This window comes from Photinus pyralis, unplaced genomic scaffold, assembly GCF_008802855.1.
Source record: "Photinus pyralis isolate 1611_PpyrPB1 unplaced genomic scaffold, Ppyr1.3 Ppyr1.4_LG2, whole genome shotgun sequence".
Taxonomy (NCBI): Eukaryota; Metazoa; Arthropoda; class Insecta; order Coleoptera; family Lampyridae; genus Photinus; species Photinus pyralis.
Window position 1 is genome coordinate 36,380,196 of NW_022170403.1, and position 16,964 is coordinate 36,397,159.

The 16,964-nt window shown below is 39.3% G+C and overlaps 1 protein-coding gene across 4 annotated transcripts; it reads left to right on the top strand.

Annotated features, from left to right (window-relative positions):
• The first annotated feature begins 723 nt into the window (after window positions 1-723).
• On the top strand, window positions 724-15,680 carry LOC116162826 (glycogen [starch] synthase). 4 transcript variants are annotated; one of them, XM_031476547.1, is made up of 12 exons: window positions 724-905; window positions 958-1,480; window positions 1,531-1,731; window positions 1,777-1,885; window positions 8,521-8,674; window positions 8,724-8,844; window positions 8,892-9,058; window positions 9,109-9,301; window positions 13,031-13,205; window positions 13,256-13,467; window positions 15,179-15,379; window positions 15,427-15,680. In XM_031476547.1, exons 2-12 carry the CDS (start codon window positions 968-970, stop codon window positions 15,454-15,456), a joined length of 2,076 nt encoding a protein of 691 aa, XP_031332407.1. In that variant the 5' UTR covers window positions 724-905; window positions 958-967; the 3' UTR covers window positions 15,457-15,680. The 4 variants fall into 4 exon arrangements, with proteins under 4 accessions (XP_031332407.1, XP_031332408.1, XP_031332409.1 ...); XM_031476548.1 differs by having other exon boundaries at window positions 961-1,480; XM_031476549.1 differs by having other exon boundaries at window positions 724-901.
• The last annotated feature ends 1,284 nt before the right edge of the window (window positions 15,681-16,964 follow it).

Sequence of the window (16,964 nt, forward strand, 5' to 3'; positions counted from 1 at the left end):
AATGCTAGAGCCGAGTTATCCTAGAGGCGAGTAACCCCAGGGCCGAGTTATCCCAGAGCCGAGCAGACCCAGAGCCGAGTTATCCTAGAGCCGAGTAATCCCAGAGCCGAGTTATCCCAGAGCCGAGTAGTCCCGGAGCCGAGTTGTCTCAGAGCCGACTTGTCCCGAAGGCGAGTAGTCCGGTGCCGAGTTGCGCAGAGCCGAGTCTTCCTGTACCGATTAAATGACTTGTTGTGAAATCTTAAGAAACGTTGGTAGGTGTAAAATTCAAATCCAGATGACAGTTCAAAAGTCCTACTTGAAGTATTATTACTTAGCAATTATAAAGCACGTGTGTTTTAAAGGCCTTATTTCGCACGCATTTGAGTGTTCAAAACGGAGATTGTGATTCAGGTATAATAAAAAATACATTGAGGTGAGCTATCCATTGTAGTTAATCTGTGGTCTTAGGAATATCATCTTATTGTTGGTGGTCTAACCAATTGCAATAACATTGAATTGACTACAGACGAGCCAAGTTTGCAATTTGCAAACTTCTGCGTTAAGTATTAATTCTGACGATTAATTTTCAATATTGTGCATGTTGCCTTTTAAATGCGTAGCTGAAACGTATACAATAATTTTGAATTGTTGTCTCTCTACTAAGGGAACACGCTGTAGTGCGCGTGTTAGTGAAGTTGCCTATAATCAGGTTACGAAGTAATTTTTCAAATTTAACCCTCACGCGCTTTTCAATTCATAAAGGTCACCTTAAGTTTTTACGGCGCGTTCTGATCTAAAATAGAAAAGCCTCATCCTTGAACCCTCTCCCTAAAACTTCCGTAATTCAAAAAACAACGTTAGATTTGCGTAATAATTTCCTAGTGCGATAAAAGTGACCTAGAGAACTAGAGCAGTTGGTGTAGGTTAGAGAAAGGTTTCGGCTTTGAACGTTGATACAGTGCCTTTCGGTTTCAGCAGCAGCAGAATGTCGCGCGAAAGAATAACACGCAGATTTTATCGTGGCGAGTCGTACAGTAATCTGCTGAACTTCCTCGATCGGGGCTCGCTGGCCCAAGAGGAGAACAGGTGGACGTTCGAGATCGCCTGGGAGGCGGCGAACAAAGTCGGCGGGATCTATACGGTCATTAGGTCGAAGGCGTACGTGTCGACGGAGGAGATGGGCGACCAGTATTGCCTAATCGGTCCGTATAAGGAGCACTGCGCGAGGACCGAAGTCGAGGAGGGTCCTTTGGGCTGCCAGGCTCTGAACGAGGCCGTCGACGAATTACGGAATAAGGGATTCAGGGTTCATACAGGGCGATGGCTAGTCGACGGTAATCCACAGATTATTCTAATGGATATCGGATCGGCTTCGTGGAAAATGGACGAGTTCAAGAATGAGCTGTGGTCAACGTGTAACATCGGCGTCCCCCATTTGGACATCGAAGCCAATGACGCAATAATACTCGGATATATGGTAGCTGATTTTATTCAGGAGGTACGGGATTCGCGGCCCGGATATCCGTAGTGTTTATTTACCTGTTTTAGTTTCGGAATAAGGCCGAGGCGGCAGCCGGCGGCGAATCGCCACGAATCGTAGCGCATTTTCACGAGTGGCAAGCCGGCGTGGGGCTGATCGTTTTACGTACTCGGCATATCAATGTTGCCCTCGTTTTTACTACGCACGCGACCCTTTTGGGACGATATCTGTGCGCCGGAAGCACCGACTTTTACAACCAGTTAGATAAGGTAACGAGCGAGAATTTTGTAATGCGACTCTAACGCTATGCACAGTTTAGCGTCGACACGGAGGCAGGGAAGCGACAAATCTATCACAGGTACTGCATGGAACGGGCAGCTAGCCACTTATGCCACGCCTTTACAACTGTATCCGATATTACAGGTAATTTTTCGTATTCGAAGGTGTCATTTTTCAAGTGTTTATTTGAAGGCAAAAATTTAGCCATGGCCTCCTATTTTTTAAGACAAAGGGACAAGATGTGAAAGCGCCCTCTTTTCTGAGTGGACTAAGTTAAGTTACAAAAAGCGCATTTCCCCATTAACAGGCTCTTTTACCAAAAAAATTCATTTTCTGTCCTTTAATCAAAACTAGATAAGGACCGCCATTTTGTTAACATTCTTTTCCGTTTGTCAATTGTTTGTTTTTTTGCTTGATTGCTGTGAAAATGTAGTGGGCGTTGTGTTAAACGTCGTTGGAATATTCTTAAAGGGAAAAGAAATTTGATTCGGCTCTAAAAAGCACCAACATATTAATTAAATCTCAACGTATAGGTTGGTAACAATGCTTTGCATTTTAAGTCTCCGCTAGAATGTGCATATTTCGCTCAAATACCGCCCAAATATAATATAAACGTTCACTATTTTTTACTAATTAGTAAAAAAAAAATCTACCGCTCAACATTCTGAATTCCTAGCGCCCATCAGTTGGCTTAGGTCGAGACCTTTCCAAAGACACCCATGAACCCCTACCTACGGCGCATCGTTTTCGAGATATCGCGGTTTTATTCTTTACGGTAGGTGTCAAATTACAAATTGCTATATCTCCGCCGTTTACCGTTAGATCTGGTCAAAATTTGGTATTCAGTGGTTTGGGGACTCTGTGCGTCTGTTCCCGCCCTTTCGGAGTTTCTATCTCCGTTCTCAAGATAGGATCCTACCATCGGTTAGGTTAGGTTGCGATCAGTGGCGTACATACATTGTCTCAAAGGTACACAATGAGGACGGGCCACGAAAATGTAATTCGTTTTTAAAAAAATTGAAAACTTCCCGAACTCCTTCAATTTTACGCTTGCGTTAATTATTTATTATTATTAAAAAATTAGGAAGAGATAAAGCATTCGTAAAAAAGCTATTTTGTGTGATTTCATTAGTGAATCGTGAATACGCATTTCGTTCGATTTTATCACAATAAATTAACATTGTTGCTTATTATTTTGCCATTATTGCGGGAAAAACACGAACAACAATGGCCACATTCCCTACGTTTTGAATGACCAGGTCGCGCTCGCTCGTACCCAAACTTGCTATCGGAAAGGTAGAACGCAAATTTATACGTGAAATACTTTGTTAAATAGCGGGTCCTTCTGCAGTCCAGAAGGTATCTGAAGGTCCTGGATAATGTAAAATGAATTAAAAAGCCAAAAGAGTTCCTACAAATTTAAACAGAATGCATTTAAAGCCGTGTTCATCGGACAAAAGAATCGAGCCAAAGACAATTCCGAATCATTGTTCACAGAGGGTAAATATAGAGAAAAATCTGGACCAATATCTACAATATACAAAAGTTAGCAATCCGAGGAAGTAACCCTTGAATTTTAAAATTTTAAATCGGACACGAAATTTGATATGCTCAAAAGTAGCCAGCTCAAATAGATTTAAAAGCAACTCCGCTCATTTCCCATTTGTGAAAAATAACATTCCGAAGTGACTTGCATAAAGTACATGAAATACTTTATTAATTAGCAGCCCAGAAGGTATCTGAAGGTTCTGGATACGGTAACCTTAGACTGAAGTTGTATTTCGAGATGAATGCCGCTTAGTGATTTTAACACTCCAGCATTTACCTCTGCACGGCCAAAACAGTTGATAAAAAATGTAAAATGGATCAAAAAGCCAAAAGAGTTCCTACAAATTTAAACAGAATGCATTTAAAACCGTGTTCCCCTAGAGCTCATCGGATAAAAGAACCGCGCTGAAGAAAATTCCGAATCAATGTTCACAGAGGGTAAATGTCGTGGTAAATGTAGGTGAAAAATCTGGACCAATATCTACAATATATAAAAACAAGTATAAATTGTCCACAACTCTTGTGCAGATAAAGAGCATTTTTTTTTAACCGAAATAGCTTTTGTGTTGACATCACCAATGGATATATTTCTTGCAGACGTCTCAATCGTCCTTTGTGAGTACCCTCTTCCGACAATCCGTTCTTGAGGTATAAGGGAATATACCCGATCACGATAAGAGGTTGAGGAGGAGGGCTATGGTTGGTAAAAATTAATTCATTTCGTTGAGACCTTTCATTAGAGTACCATGAAGGATAACCCCCCCCCCCCTCAGTCTCCGCCGCTCACTGATCTCTTTTTTAATCCTTAAAAAATGCGGTAATTAACAATCTGAGGAAGTAACTCTTGAATAAAGTACATGAAATACTTAGCAGTCCAGAAGGCATCTGAAGGTCATGGATACGGCAACCTTAGACCGAAATTGTATTTCGATATGAATGCCGATAAGTAGTTTTAACACTCCAGCATTTTACTCTGTACGGACGAAACAGTTAGCGACATTCAAAAAAGGTCGAGTCATACACAAAGAATTGAAATCGCTAATCAAACTAAATGAGTTAAAATGTATCTTCAGCGACGTCTGTAGATACGCAGACGGTACTTGTCGTTTGATATTTTGAAATCAGAAAGCTCAGAATGTACGAAAATACCATAAGTAGTGGAACCTCCAAGAGAAAAGGAAAAAAAACGCTGAACAGCGAAGAAATAAATTGGCTAAAATTGATAAATTCCTGAAGATCGATATGAGGGTGCTGTCTTTATCAAAGAATCCGAATCTTCTGGGGTCTATTTCTAGTGAACTTTCATTAATATATTTTTAAGATGGTTGTCATTAGAAATCCAAGTGGTTAAATTAAGCGTAAGGGAAAGGGCGGCCAAATATTTTTAAAGCCGGACGCTTAAAATGAAGTTACGCCACTGGTCGAGATCTTTCTAAAGGCACCCATGAACCCCTACCTACGACGATTCGTTCTCGAGATATCGCGGATGAGGTGTTATAGGTAGGTGTCATATTTCAAATAAACAATTCAAAAAAATTATCGTTTATATCGCCGTGGGGGGGGGGGTCACTGGAGGGGTGCGAAAAGGACGTCGGAGGAAAGATGTCTAAATATTTTTTAAAAGCGATTATTGTATAACTCGAATCCGGGCCGATTTTCGTTCGAAAATTTCCCCCGCTCGCCCCCTTGGCCGAAGGGGGTCGGATGATATGTCAGTTGGGGGACGTGTTGGGCCACATTTGACCAATTGTAAGTTTTTTATAAGTCGTCTCGTTCTCGCCCCGCGAGAGATGAAGAGGAGTGGCGTCGACAAAGGCAAACTTTGCACCCCCTCGCCACCAAAAGAACTCATAACCAGGGTAGGGACCCCACGCGGCTCCGACGACCACGCCGTTCGAACGCCTCAATTCCCCCCTCCAGCCGCGATTGTTCAAGTTTGACGGTTGGCCCTCCGCGATTTTTTCCCCGGAAGTCCACCCTTCGGGAGAACGAATTTTCCGGCGGTAGCCGCGTAGCGAAAATTTCGCGCCGCCGGAATTCGGGGCGCGTGTGAAAATTTGGTGAAATCGGTGCGGCTAAAAAAAGTTATTGACGAAAATTTATGCAAATTTACCGAACTTCCATTTTTCCTGATTTTTTAATTTTGCTATTTCTGAACCTTCAATTTTCTAGGCCCTTCCGCGTATGCTTTTTAATTTTTTTGAATTTTTAAAAATGTTGATTTTCAGTTTTTGGAAGAAATAGTGTCATTTTATTGCATTTTCGATTATTTTTTTTTTTAATTCTTTGAGTTCGTGAGAGTTTTTCCTGATTTTTCATTTTCTTCACTGTTGTAGTTTTTCGCTTTTTGTAATTTTCAAGAATTTTTTTAAGGCTCGACTGCTATGGTCATTTGCCTTTATTTCTTAACTGCACTATTAGATTTTAAATTCTTTTTATTAACCGCGTTATTTTTAGAGTATTTCTTTAGATATTTTTACGTAGAATCCAGTGCCATAGTCAAAAACATTTTTTGGACCATCATTTCTTAGATTTGACCCAATGTTGGTATTTTTTAAGTGCAACACCCTGTATATCTCAACGTCAATTGTTTGCATTTGATTTCCTGATTACCTGTATCTATCAGAACCTATATTTTTTATATAATAGATATATTATATATTATGTCTAATTTTTCAAAATTTTGAAATTAAATGTTTCTACCCGTCAGCTATTTTTATTAATTGGTATCGGCTACCTTGAATCTAATAACAAGAACAAAATCTCCGTGAATCCTTGGCCTACTATTTAAAAACCGAAAAAAATATTGTTTTAATTTGTGGGCCATCGTTAATAGAAATGCATTGACAATACCTAAAATTACAGGATCGTATTTTAATACGAATTTAACAACCAGACGTTTACATTTTGAGCTCCTCCTGCTTCTAAGTCCTGAGACAACTTTCTATAATATAGAATATAGTGGTAGCAGTGCCTGTGCATACCAATGCCGAGCTCACCTGTCTCAGAACGAAAATGGCCTTCATTTTTTCGTACACCAATGCCGAACGTGCCGAAGGCGAGTTTGGTGTAGCTCGGACTCCCATAGACTGGTCCCACTACGTCCTTTGTGTAAACGACAATTACCAACGGCCAAACACACACTACACTTTTCAATCATACATATCCAACCTAATAAAAAACTGCGATCTGAGCGAAAGACTGTGTAAAATAGTGATTCATTAGCCGAAATACTTGTAAAAACAATCAAATTCAAATCAGGGTTGCCCTCTCTTCATTATACGAGAGTAGCTCTAGGGACTTGATGATTGCTGATTGATACAAGGAAGGAAAAAAGCCATTGAAAACCGTCCAAGATATGTACTCTTACTTTATCACTGTTTTTCAATCTGTATGATGACATCGGAGAATTTTCTTTCTCTCTTTATCGTGACTTTACACCAATACTTATTTAAAATATTCTACCATCACCACCAAATTATCCAATAATTCTTGTGTATCTTAAATTTTCATCTCTCTTGTGTAGTAAATTCCCCTCCCCCTATCTAATTTTTTTATTATATTTGCACGATTTTGTATAACACGCAAACATATTACAAAAATTAGATAAAATGGAAGAAGTTCGGTAAGTTTGCATAAATTCAAATTCTTATTTAAAAAATGCGAAAATAGGCACAAAAAATAAAAGAAAATCTAAAGAAAATTATTTCCGGATTTTTTTAATTTTGTTATTTCTGAACCTTCAATTTTCTGAGGTCTTCCGTGTGTGCTTTTTACTTTTTTGAATTTTTTTAAATTTTGATTTTCAATTTTTGGAAGAAATAGTGTTTAATCTGGTAAACAAGAAATTTTTTTAGACCGAGGAATAAACAAAAATTAAGTTATTGCATGGTTTTCATTTTATTGCATTTTCGATTATTTTGTTTTTTTTTTTAATATTTTGAGTTCGAGAGAGTTTTTCCTGATTTTTCATTTTCTTCGCCGTTGTAGTTTTTCGCTTTTTGTAATTTTCAAGAATTTTTTTAAGGCTCGACTGCTATGGTAATTTGACTTTATTTTTGCACTATTAGATTTTAGATTGTTTTTATTAGCCGCGTTATTTTCAGAAAATTTCTTTTAGATATTTTTACGTAGAATCCAGTGCCATAGTCAAAAACATTTTTTGGACCACCATTTCTTAGATTTGACCCAATGTTGGTATTTTTTAAGTGCAACACCCTATATATCTCAACGTTAATTGTTTGCATTCGTTTTTCTGATTACCTGGATCTGTCACAACTTATATTTTTTATATAATTATATATTGTGTCATATTTTTCAAAATTTTGAAATTAGTTTTTACTACCGTTAGCCTTTTATTAATTGGTATCAGCTACCATGAAATAAAAAAAAAACAAAATCTCCGTGAATACTTGACCTACTATTTAATAACCGAAAAAAATATTATTTTAATTTGTGGGTCATGGCTAAAATTGAAGAAAATATAGTTGGTAGCAGTGCCTGTGCATACCAATGCCGAATGAACCAAAGACGAGTTTGGTGTAGCTCGGACTCTCCCGTAGACTGGTCCCACTACGTCCTTTGTGTAAACGACGTTTACCAACCGCCAAACACACTATACTTTTTCAATCATACATATCCAACCTAATAAAAAACCGATCTGAGCGAAAGACTATGTAAAATAGTGATTCATTAGCATTATATTCCACCCGAAATATTTGTAAAAACAATCAAATTCAAATCAGGGTTGCCCTCTCTTCATCATACGAGAGTAGCTCTAGGGACTTGATGATTGCTGATTGATACAAGGAAGGAAAAAAGCCATTGAAAACCTTCCAGGATATTTACTCTTACTTTATCACTTTTTTTCCAATGTATGACGAGATCGGAGAAGTTTGTTTTCTCTCTTTATCGTGACTTTACACCAATATTTAAAATATTCTACCACCACCACCAAATTATCAAATAATTCTTGTTTCCCCTCTCTTGTGTAGTAAATTCTCATCTCCCTCCCATCCTGAAGTTGTATTGGTAGGCAAATGAAATTTAGCAATAAGGCTTTCACTATGAGTGGAAGGGGGGGGGGGTGTGAGGGAGGAAGCTTTAATTGTTTACAAAGGACAAATAAATTACGTAAATTTGAATGTGAAAGATGCAGTAACGAATGTTTTTGATGCCCCCCACACCTTCATCCTTCACGCGTCGAGTAATGTAAACTCTGCTCGTTATAGGCTACGAGGCGGAACATTTGCTCAAGAGGAAGCCGGACGTGATAACGCCGAACGGCTTAAACGTAAAAAAATTTTCGGCGCTCCACGAATTTCAAAATCTGCACGCGGTTTCGAAGGAGAAGATACACGAGTTCGTCCGAGGACACTTCTACGGGTAACCCGAAACCTCGTTTTTGCAGCTTCGTAATTCGCCCCCCTTACAGACATTACGACTTCGATTTGGAGAAGACCCTGTACTTCTTCATCGCCGGACGTTACGAGTTCGGCAACAAGGGCGCGGACATCTTCATAGAGGCGCTGGCGCGACTGAACCACTTTCTCAAGGTGAGCGAGTTTGCGGTAAACCGGGAAATGTTGACGGGAATTTTTAGAGCTCGCGTCCCGACGTGACCGTCGTCGCGTTCCTGATCTTTCCGGCGAAGACGAATAACTTCAACGTGGAGTCTCTACGCGGCCACGCGGTTACGAAGAGCTTGCGCGATACAATCAACGATATTCAGCAGAGGATGGGGAAGCGGATGTACGAGATTTGCTTAAGGTACGCCCCTCCCCCCCTCTCATGGAGTTGGTGCGAGTAATTTGTTACAGCGGACGTATGCCGGATGCCCCCGAATTGTTGCAGAAGGAAGACATGGTGAGATTGAAGCGGTGTATCTACGCGCTGCAAAGAGATGGGTTGCCCCCGGTGACTACGCACAACGTCGTTGACGATTGGAATGATTCCGTTTTGAATGCAGTGCGCCGATGTAACCTCTTTAATACCACGTACGATCGGGTTAAGGTATGAAACATATAGGGTGAAAGCAAAAGATTTAACCCAATGTTGGTATTTTTTTAATGCAACACCCTGTATATCTCAAAATCAGTTTTTTTTGCATTCTAACATTGATGTACCGCAACACTATTCGTACAAGCTCGAACCTGGCTCAGTTTGCTCGCCACCTTGCGGTGACCTTGGAAAGTAGGTCAAGGTGAATTTCAAAGGTCAATGACTCCATGGTTTCTGCTGTCATATTTCATCTTCAAGATCGTCAGAGGTCAATTGTCCTTTTTTTTGTAGGTCAAAGGAGAGGTTTACAGCTCGCCTTGAAAAGTATGCCAAGGTGAAGTTCAAGGTCGATCGGCACCTGGCGGTGACCTTACAAAGTAGGTTAAGGTGAAATACAAATGTTTGGCACCTCCCCTTAGTGACTTTGACTAGTAGATAGAGGTAACCGCCGATTCTGGACCAATCCAAGGTTGCTCGCCTCCTGGTGACGACTTTGGGAAGTTTTGAAAAGTAGTTCAAGCTATCGATCAAAGGTCGCTCACTCCCCTGCTTCGCTCCTGGAGGTTACATTAGGAGGTAGATCAAGGTGACGTGCAAAGGTCAATTCAGCTTTCTTTAATCCAAATGATCGTATTCTAGACTAGAGGTTAATTCAAGGACACATCGTTAGTATATAAGCTTAGGTCATTCACCTTTGTTGATGATCGGGTTTTGGTGACCTTCAAACTAAAATATAAGCCGATTTTCTACTGTCAAGGCCATTTGACTGTAACTTTAAAACAAAATATCCAAATAAAGGCCATGACGACCGATTTGTCAAAAGGGCGGTAGAGACATAGGATGAGTGTGCGGTGTCATTGATCGTCCTTGTTTCGCGGAGGAAGGTAGCGATTATAAGGCCCCCGCATTCATGCATCTCGAATAATATTATTTAAAGCAAGTGTATGCTAAATAGGGATAATAGGTATATCCTAACTCGACGTAGGTGCCGTCAAAGTGATCTCGATCTCCTCCTGACTAGGACTTTAATAGCAGCCTGAAAACTAAACGATGTGGTGAGTCGGTGTAAAGTTCAAAGGTTGGTCGCCATTCAAAGTTCAAAGTTTGCTCACCGTTCAAAGTTCAAAGTTTGCTCGCCGTTCAAAGTTCAAAGGTTGGTCGCCGTTCAAAGTCCAAAAATTCCTCACCGTTCAAACGTTGCTTAGCAAGGTAATGATAATCCTTGAGGTGTGAGACCAAGGTGAAGTTAAAAGTTTCTCGTCCCTCTTTTGTGGTGGTTTAGAAAAGTTGTTCAAGCTACTGATCAAAAGTCGCTCACCGCTCTTGTTTCGTAACTGGAGTTAAATTCAGAAGGTATTTCGAGTACATTCCTAAAAAAATTTATTTGGGAGGTGAGTTTTTATGGGGCAACTTTAGTGATACATTTTTGTTAAGAACGAGTATATTCCCAAAAAAGTGTGGTCCGAAAAGGAATTTATCTGAGAGGCAAGTTTTTGTATGTATAGTGATGAATTTTTGCGGGGCGAATATACAGGAAGTGAATTTTTTTAGGAGCGAGTCTATTATCCCTAAAGAAAGTGTCTGCTCGGGAGACGAAATTATCAGGTAGTTTCTGCTCTGGAGAAGAGTTTCTATGGAGGTGAACTTTTTCTACAATTTTTCTCAGGTGAATTTTTTAGGAGCAAGTATATTCCCTGGAAAAATGGGGAATATTCCCTGGAAAACTGCTCCGGAGACGAATTTATCTGGGAAGTGAGTCTTTATGTACCAATTTATAAGTAGTGATGACTGTTTCTGGCGGAATATACCGAAAGTGTTTCCTTAGAAACGAGTATATTCCCTGGAAAAGTGTCTGTTCTGCTCCGCAGACGAATTTATCTGGGAAGCGAGTCTTTATGTACCAATTTATAAGTAGTGATGACTTTTTCTGGGGGAATATACTAGAAGTGTTTCCCTAGAAACGAGTATATTACCTGGAAAAGTGTCTGTTCTGCTCCGGAGACGAATTTATTTGGGAAGCGAGTCTTTATGATCAATTTATAACTAGTGATGACTTTTTCTGGGCTAATATACCGGACGTGTTTTCTAAGGAACGAGTATATTCCCTGGAAAAGTGGGGAATATTCCCTGGAAAACTGCCCCAGACACGAATTTATATGGGAAGTGAGTCTTTATGTACCAATCTATATGTAGTGATGAATTTTTTTGGGGGAATATACCGGAAGTGTTTCCTTAGGAACAAGTATATTGTTCTGTCTGCCTGGGAATTTTTATGGACCAAAATATCTATTTATGAATCATCCTTATGTATAGTCGGGACTCGGGAATATACAAGACGTGAATTTTTTAGGAGCGAGTATATTCCCTGCGAAACTGCTCCGTAGACGAGATCTGTGGGAGCGACTTTAGTTAGTGATGAATTTTTCTGGGGCGAACATATAGGACATGAATTTTCTTGGGTCAAGTATATTCCCTGAGAAAGTACTCCGGAGACGAATTTATCTGGGTGGTAAGTTTTTATGAGCCAAATTTATGGATCATCCTTATGTATAGTGAGGGGAATTTTTCTGGGACGGATATACAGGAAGTGAATTTTTTAAGATGAATTTTTCTTGGGCGAACATATAGGACGTGAATTGTGTTGGGGCAAGTATATTCCCTGGAAAACTGCTCCGGAGATGAATTTATCTGAGAATCGAGTTTTTGTGAAAAAATTTATATATAATTATGAATTTTTCTGGGGGAGTATACCGGAAGTGTCAGGAACGAGTATATTCCCTGGAAAAGTGTCTGTCCCGGAGACGAATTTATCTGGGAGGCAAGTTTAGGAGCAACTTTCTTTAGTTTTTCCGTGGTGAATATACAGGCAGTGAATTTTCATAGGGGCGGGTATATTCCCATACAAAGATCTGCTTCGGAGACGAATTTATCTGAGAAGCGAGTCTTTATGGACCGATTTATATATAGTGATGAATCTGAGGGAATATACAGGAAGTGTTTTCTTAGGAACGAGTATATTCCCTGGAAAAGTGGGGAATATTCCATGGAAAACTGCTCCGGGCACGAATTTATATGGGAAGCGAGTTTTTATGTACCAATTTATAAGTAGTGATGATTTTTTCTGAGGGAATATACCGGAAGTGTCAGGAACGAGTATATTCCCTGGAAAAGTGTCTGTCCCGGAGACGAATTTATCTGGGAGACAAGTTTTTAAGGAGCAATTTTCTTTAGTTTTTCCGTGATGAATATACAGGCAGTGAAATTTCGTAGGGGCGAGTATATTCCCATAGAAAGATCTGCTTCGGAGATGAATTTATCTGGTTGACGAGTTTAGACGGAATACACTTAGGAGCAAGTATATTCCCAGGCAAGATGTATTTTTTTTACTCATCATCACTAATAGTGATTAATTAACCTGAAGTGTATTTTCTTAGGAACGAGTATATTCCCTGCAAAAGTCTGCTCCGGAAAGAAATTTATCTGGGAAGCGAGTCTTTATGGACCAATTTTTATATAGCGATGAATTTTTCTGGGGGAATATACCGGAAGTGTTTCCAAAAGTTCCATTTATGAATCATCCTTATGTATAGTCGGGAGTTATTCTTGGGCGACTATACAAGAAGTGAATTTTTTTAGGAGCGAATATATTCCCTACGAAGGCGAGATTTTGTGCGGCAACTTTCCCCACATCCCGAGCCACATCCACATCTATGACAAATAATAGCGTGATTGCATTTCTAGATCGTATTTCATCCGGAATTCCTAAATCCGACGAATCCGCTGTTCGGACTGGACTACGAGGAGTTCGTGCGCGGCTGCCATCTAGGCGTATTTCCCAGTTACTACGAGCCGTGGGGTTACACTCCCGCCGAATGTACGGTAATGGGCATTCCGAGTGTTACGACGAACTTATCTGGTGACGTCTCGCGTCGCTCTCGCCGCTTTCAATTTAACGGAATCTTTCAGGTTTCGGCTGTTTCATGGAGGAGCACATCGCGGATCCCATGTCGTACGGGATTTATATCGTGGACCGGCGGTACATCGGGCTGGAGAATTCCGTGCAGCAGTTGGCGCAGTACATGTTCGACTTCGCGCGGTTGAGCAGGCGGCAGCGTATTATACAGAGAAATCGTACGGAACGTCTCAGCGACATGTTGGACTGGCGGAATTTGGGAATTGTAAGCGACAAAGTGAATTCAGTTTTATGGTCAATGCAATGGAAGATAAAAACACTTTGTACAGGGTGGCCAACTAAGAATGCGAGGTACTGTATCTGAGAATCTATTCATCGTAGAGGCTTGCGGTAAAAACATTTATTACTAAAACGGCCACGAGAAAAACCTGGAAAATATTTTTAAGTTTTTGAAATGACCGCTAGGGGGCGTAACTGCAATCTGGAATCTAAAAAAGTGATGTTTCTGTGAATTCCGCTATATTAACCTAACAAAAAAATACCCGGTGTTTGAAGTCGACGATAATCTGAACAATTTTTGTTTGACAATTTTTCCTGTATCTCTAAAAATGAAGTGGTGGGGGGGTATTCAAAGGTTTCCGTAAAGAACACCCTGTATCTTCGAAACGACTGGGCCGATTGAAACAAACTCGGGTTAGTTCAAGAGAGCTATTCTTCAGCTACAAATATTATACTAACTTCAAATAGTATAATATTTGTAGCTTAAGAATAGCTCTCTTGAACTAACCCGAGTTTGTTTAAATCGGCCCAGTCGTTTCGAAGATACAGGGTGTTCTTTACGGAAACCTTTGAATACCCCCCCACCACTTCATTTTTAGAGATACAGGAAAAATTGTCAAACAAAAATTGTTCAGATTATCGTCGACTTCAAAGACCGGGTATTTTTCTGTTAGTTTCACATATCGCCGCTTGAGGGCTTTTTTCGACGTTCGGACAGAAATGGTTAATTTTCTCAAAAAAATTAAATGCATTGGTTCGATTTTTTTTTCATGAAAAAGTAGCTAAATGATGCCTAAACAAACTCGCGAAAACAGCATCTCGATATCTTGAGATATATAGATATATATATTTTTATATCGTGATGGCCAGCATTTCGACCATTTACGGCGGCATTAAAAGCTTCCTTTTTTAAATCGATCCACCTTAGGGCCACAAATTATATAATAAAAATAATTCCGGAAAAATTATCTTAAAAAAATAAAATTTTGAGGGTATAAAATTTTCTTTGGCCTAAATTTTAGGTTAGGAACAAAATATCGAGATGCGGTTTTCGCGAGCTTGTTTAGGCATCATTTAGCTACTTTTTCATGAAAACAAATCGAACCAGTGCATTTAATTTTTTTGAGAAAATTAACCATTTCTGTCGGAATGTCGAAAAAAGCCCTCAAGCGGCGATATGTGAAACTAACAACACTTCAAATATTATAATATTTGTAGCCGAAGAATAACTCTTTTCAATTAACCCGAGTTTGTTAAAATCGGCTCAGTCGTTTCGAAAATACAGGGTGTTCTTTACGGAAACAATTGAATACCCCCCACCACTTCATTTTTAGAGATACAGGAAAAATTGTCAAACAAAAAAGGTTCAGATTATCGTCGTCTTCAAAGACGGGGTATTTTTTTGTTAGGTTAATATAGCGGAATTCACAGAAAAATCACTTTTTTAGATTCCAGATTGCAGTTACGCCCCCTAGCGGTCATTTCAAAAACTTAAAAATATTTTCCAGGTTTTTCGCCTGGCCGTTTTAGTAATAAATTTTTTTACCGCAAGCCTCTACGATGGACAGGTTCCCAGATACAGTACCTCGCATTCTTATTTGGCTACCCTGTACATTTCTTTTCTAAATGGCTAAAGGTCCTTGCGTTGCATCGTCCACAGTGGCTGCACTGTTCATGTCTTATTACCCTTGTTTTAGTATTACAGACAAGCGCGTCACAAAGCACTCAAGGCCGTCTTCCCAGATTGGATAGATGATAGCGAGCAAGCGATCGGACAAATCAAATACCCTCGACCCTTCTCAGAACCTCCGAGTCCGTCGTCAAGTAGAGGCGTGACGCCCGTGGCGTCGGTGCACGGCAGCGACGACGAAAGCGACAGTATCGACGAGGAAAAAGAGGTATACGGACAAATGAACCAACCCGAAATTCTAGCGAATGTTTTCAGCTCGAAGAGTTAAGAGTCAGCCATCACTGATCGGCTGCGAATTCTCCTAGTGCCAAATTGTGTTCCGCAAAACTCACGGAATGCATCTCCTACTCATAATTTGAATATTAGAGTTTAATTAATTTTAGCTAAATAAGAAGTACAAATTCATTTTATTATTAGGAAAATTTACAAAAATGTAATTATCCTTTGGTAATTATACATTAAGTTTATTGTTTTTTTTATGATTTTAATACAATGGCAGTTTATTTATTTCTCCTCATTTATCAATGACCTTTACAAAGGTCAGTAGTGGTTGTCCTAGAAAAACAAAATCTGTCCTAGAGAATATGTAATTGCTGTGAAAGAAATACAAAATGGCGAGTGGTCCGGTGGCAATTGTGTAACTGTTTGAATTAACGCACTTGATATTCAATTCAATCAAATGTGTCCAATTGCACTAACCTCATTTATGCCTTTTGCCCCACCAAACAGTCCCGCTTTGTTTATGTGATAGACGATAGTACAAAGTTCAGAAAAGCACAACGAACTCGTTGGAATGCGCTTTTGTTACGTTCACTTTGGGTAAAAGTAACAAAATTATCTTAGATAAGCTCGGGCAAAGTGGAGGTGGGTCGGGGTGAATATTGGGGTTCTTAACAACAATCAAAAGGGAAAAATGGTACCTAATAGAGTAATCTGAATAAGCGCCACTTCAGTAAATGTCGAGGGAGGAGGAAATACCAAAAACCAAATAAAACACTTGATTGGGGGGGATAGAACATAAACAATAGTTGACAGTCGATGGTGATTTAATCCAATGATCTCAATAATATTACAAATAAGATGCTGTAATATAAAGATCTGCTATATCATTAGCCAGGTTGCGGACAGCATTTTCCGTTATGTTAGACGGCCATTTTTCCTTATAATATAAGTTTATAAGTATAAAACATTTTTATAGCAAAGTTAAGTTGCGGTGTGTGCTGGGCGTGTTCAATTTTGCTTATAAGTTTGAAGGAGTCTTAACCTCACTTTTATTTTACATTGTGTTAAAATGTTCAAAGTTCACTACTATGCTCTTAGACAAAAAGAAAAGAACTACCGCCAACATAAACACTGCACAATTGTAGGTTAGCAGGAAAATGTTATTTATGAGTGATTACGTACTGCCATTGTTTATATAAAATTAATAAACAATGGTACTGCGCAGTGACACATTATAAGAACTTCATTTTCATTGGTTCCGCTATTTATAAATATATCGTACAAAAAGCCCTCATACCGTAAATTATTTCTACAAAAATTTATATTTCTTATGTTATAAGAATAAATGGCCGTCTAACATAACGGAAAATGCTGTCCGCAACCTGGCTAATATTTGAATTTAAATTAATTTTACAAAAAAAAGGGGGCCACCACATAGTCGGAGAAAATATTTATCCAAATAGGCTTCTGCAAAAACAAGGGAGCTATAATCGTTAAATGAGCTTTATTATTAAGCGTTAAGAAGAACTTTAAAAATTTGTCAGACATGCTGAGAAGTTCCACCCTGTATA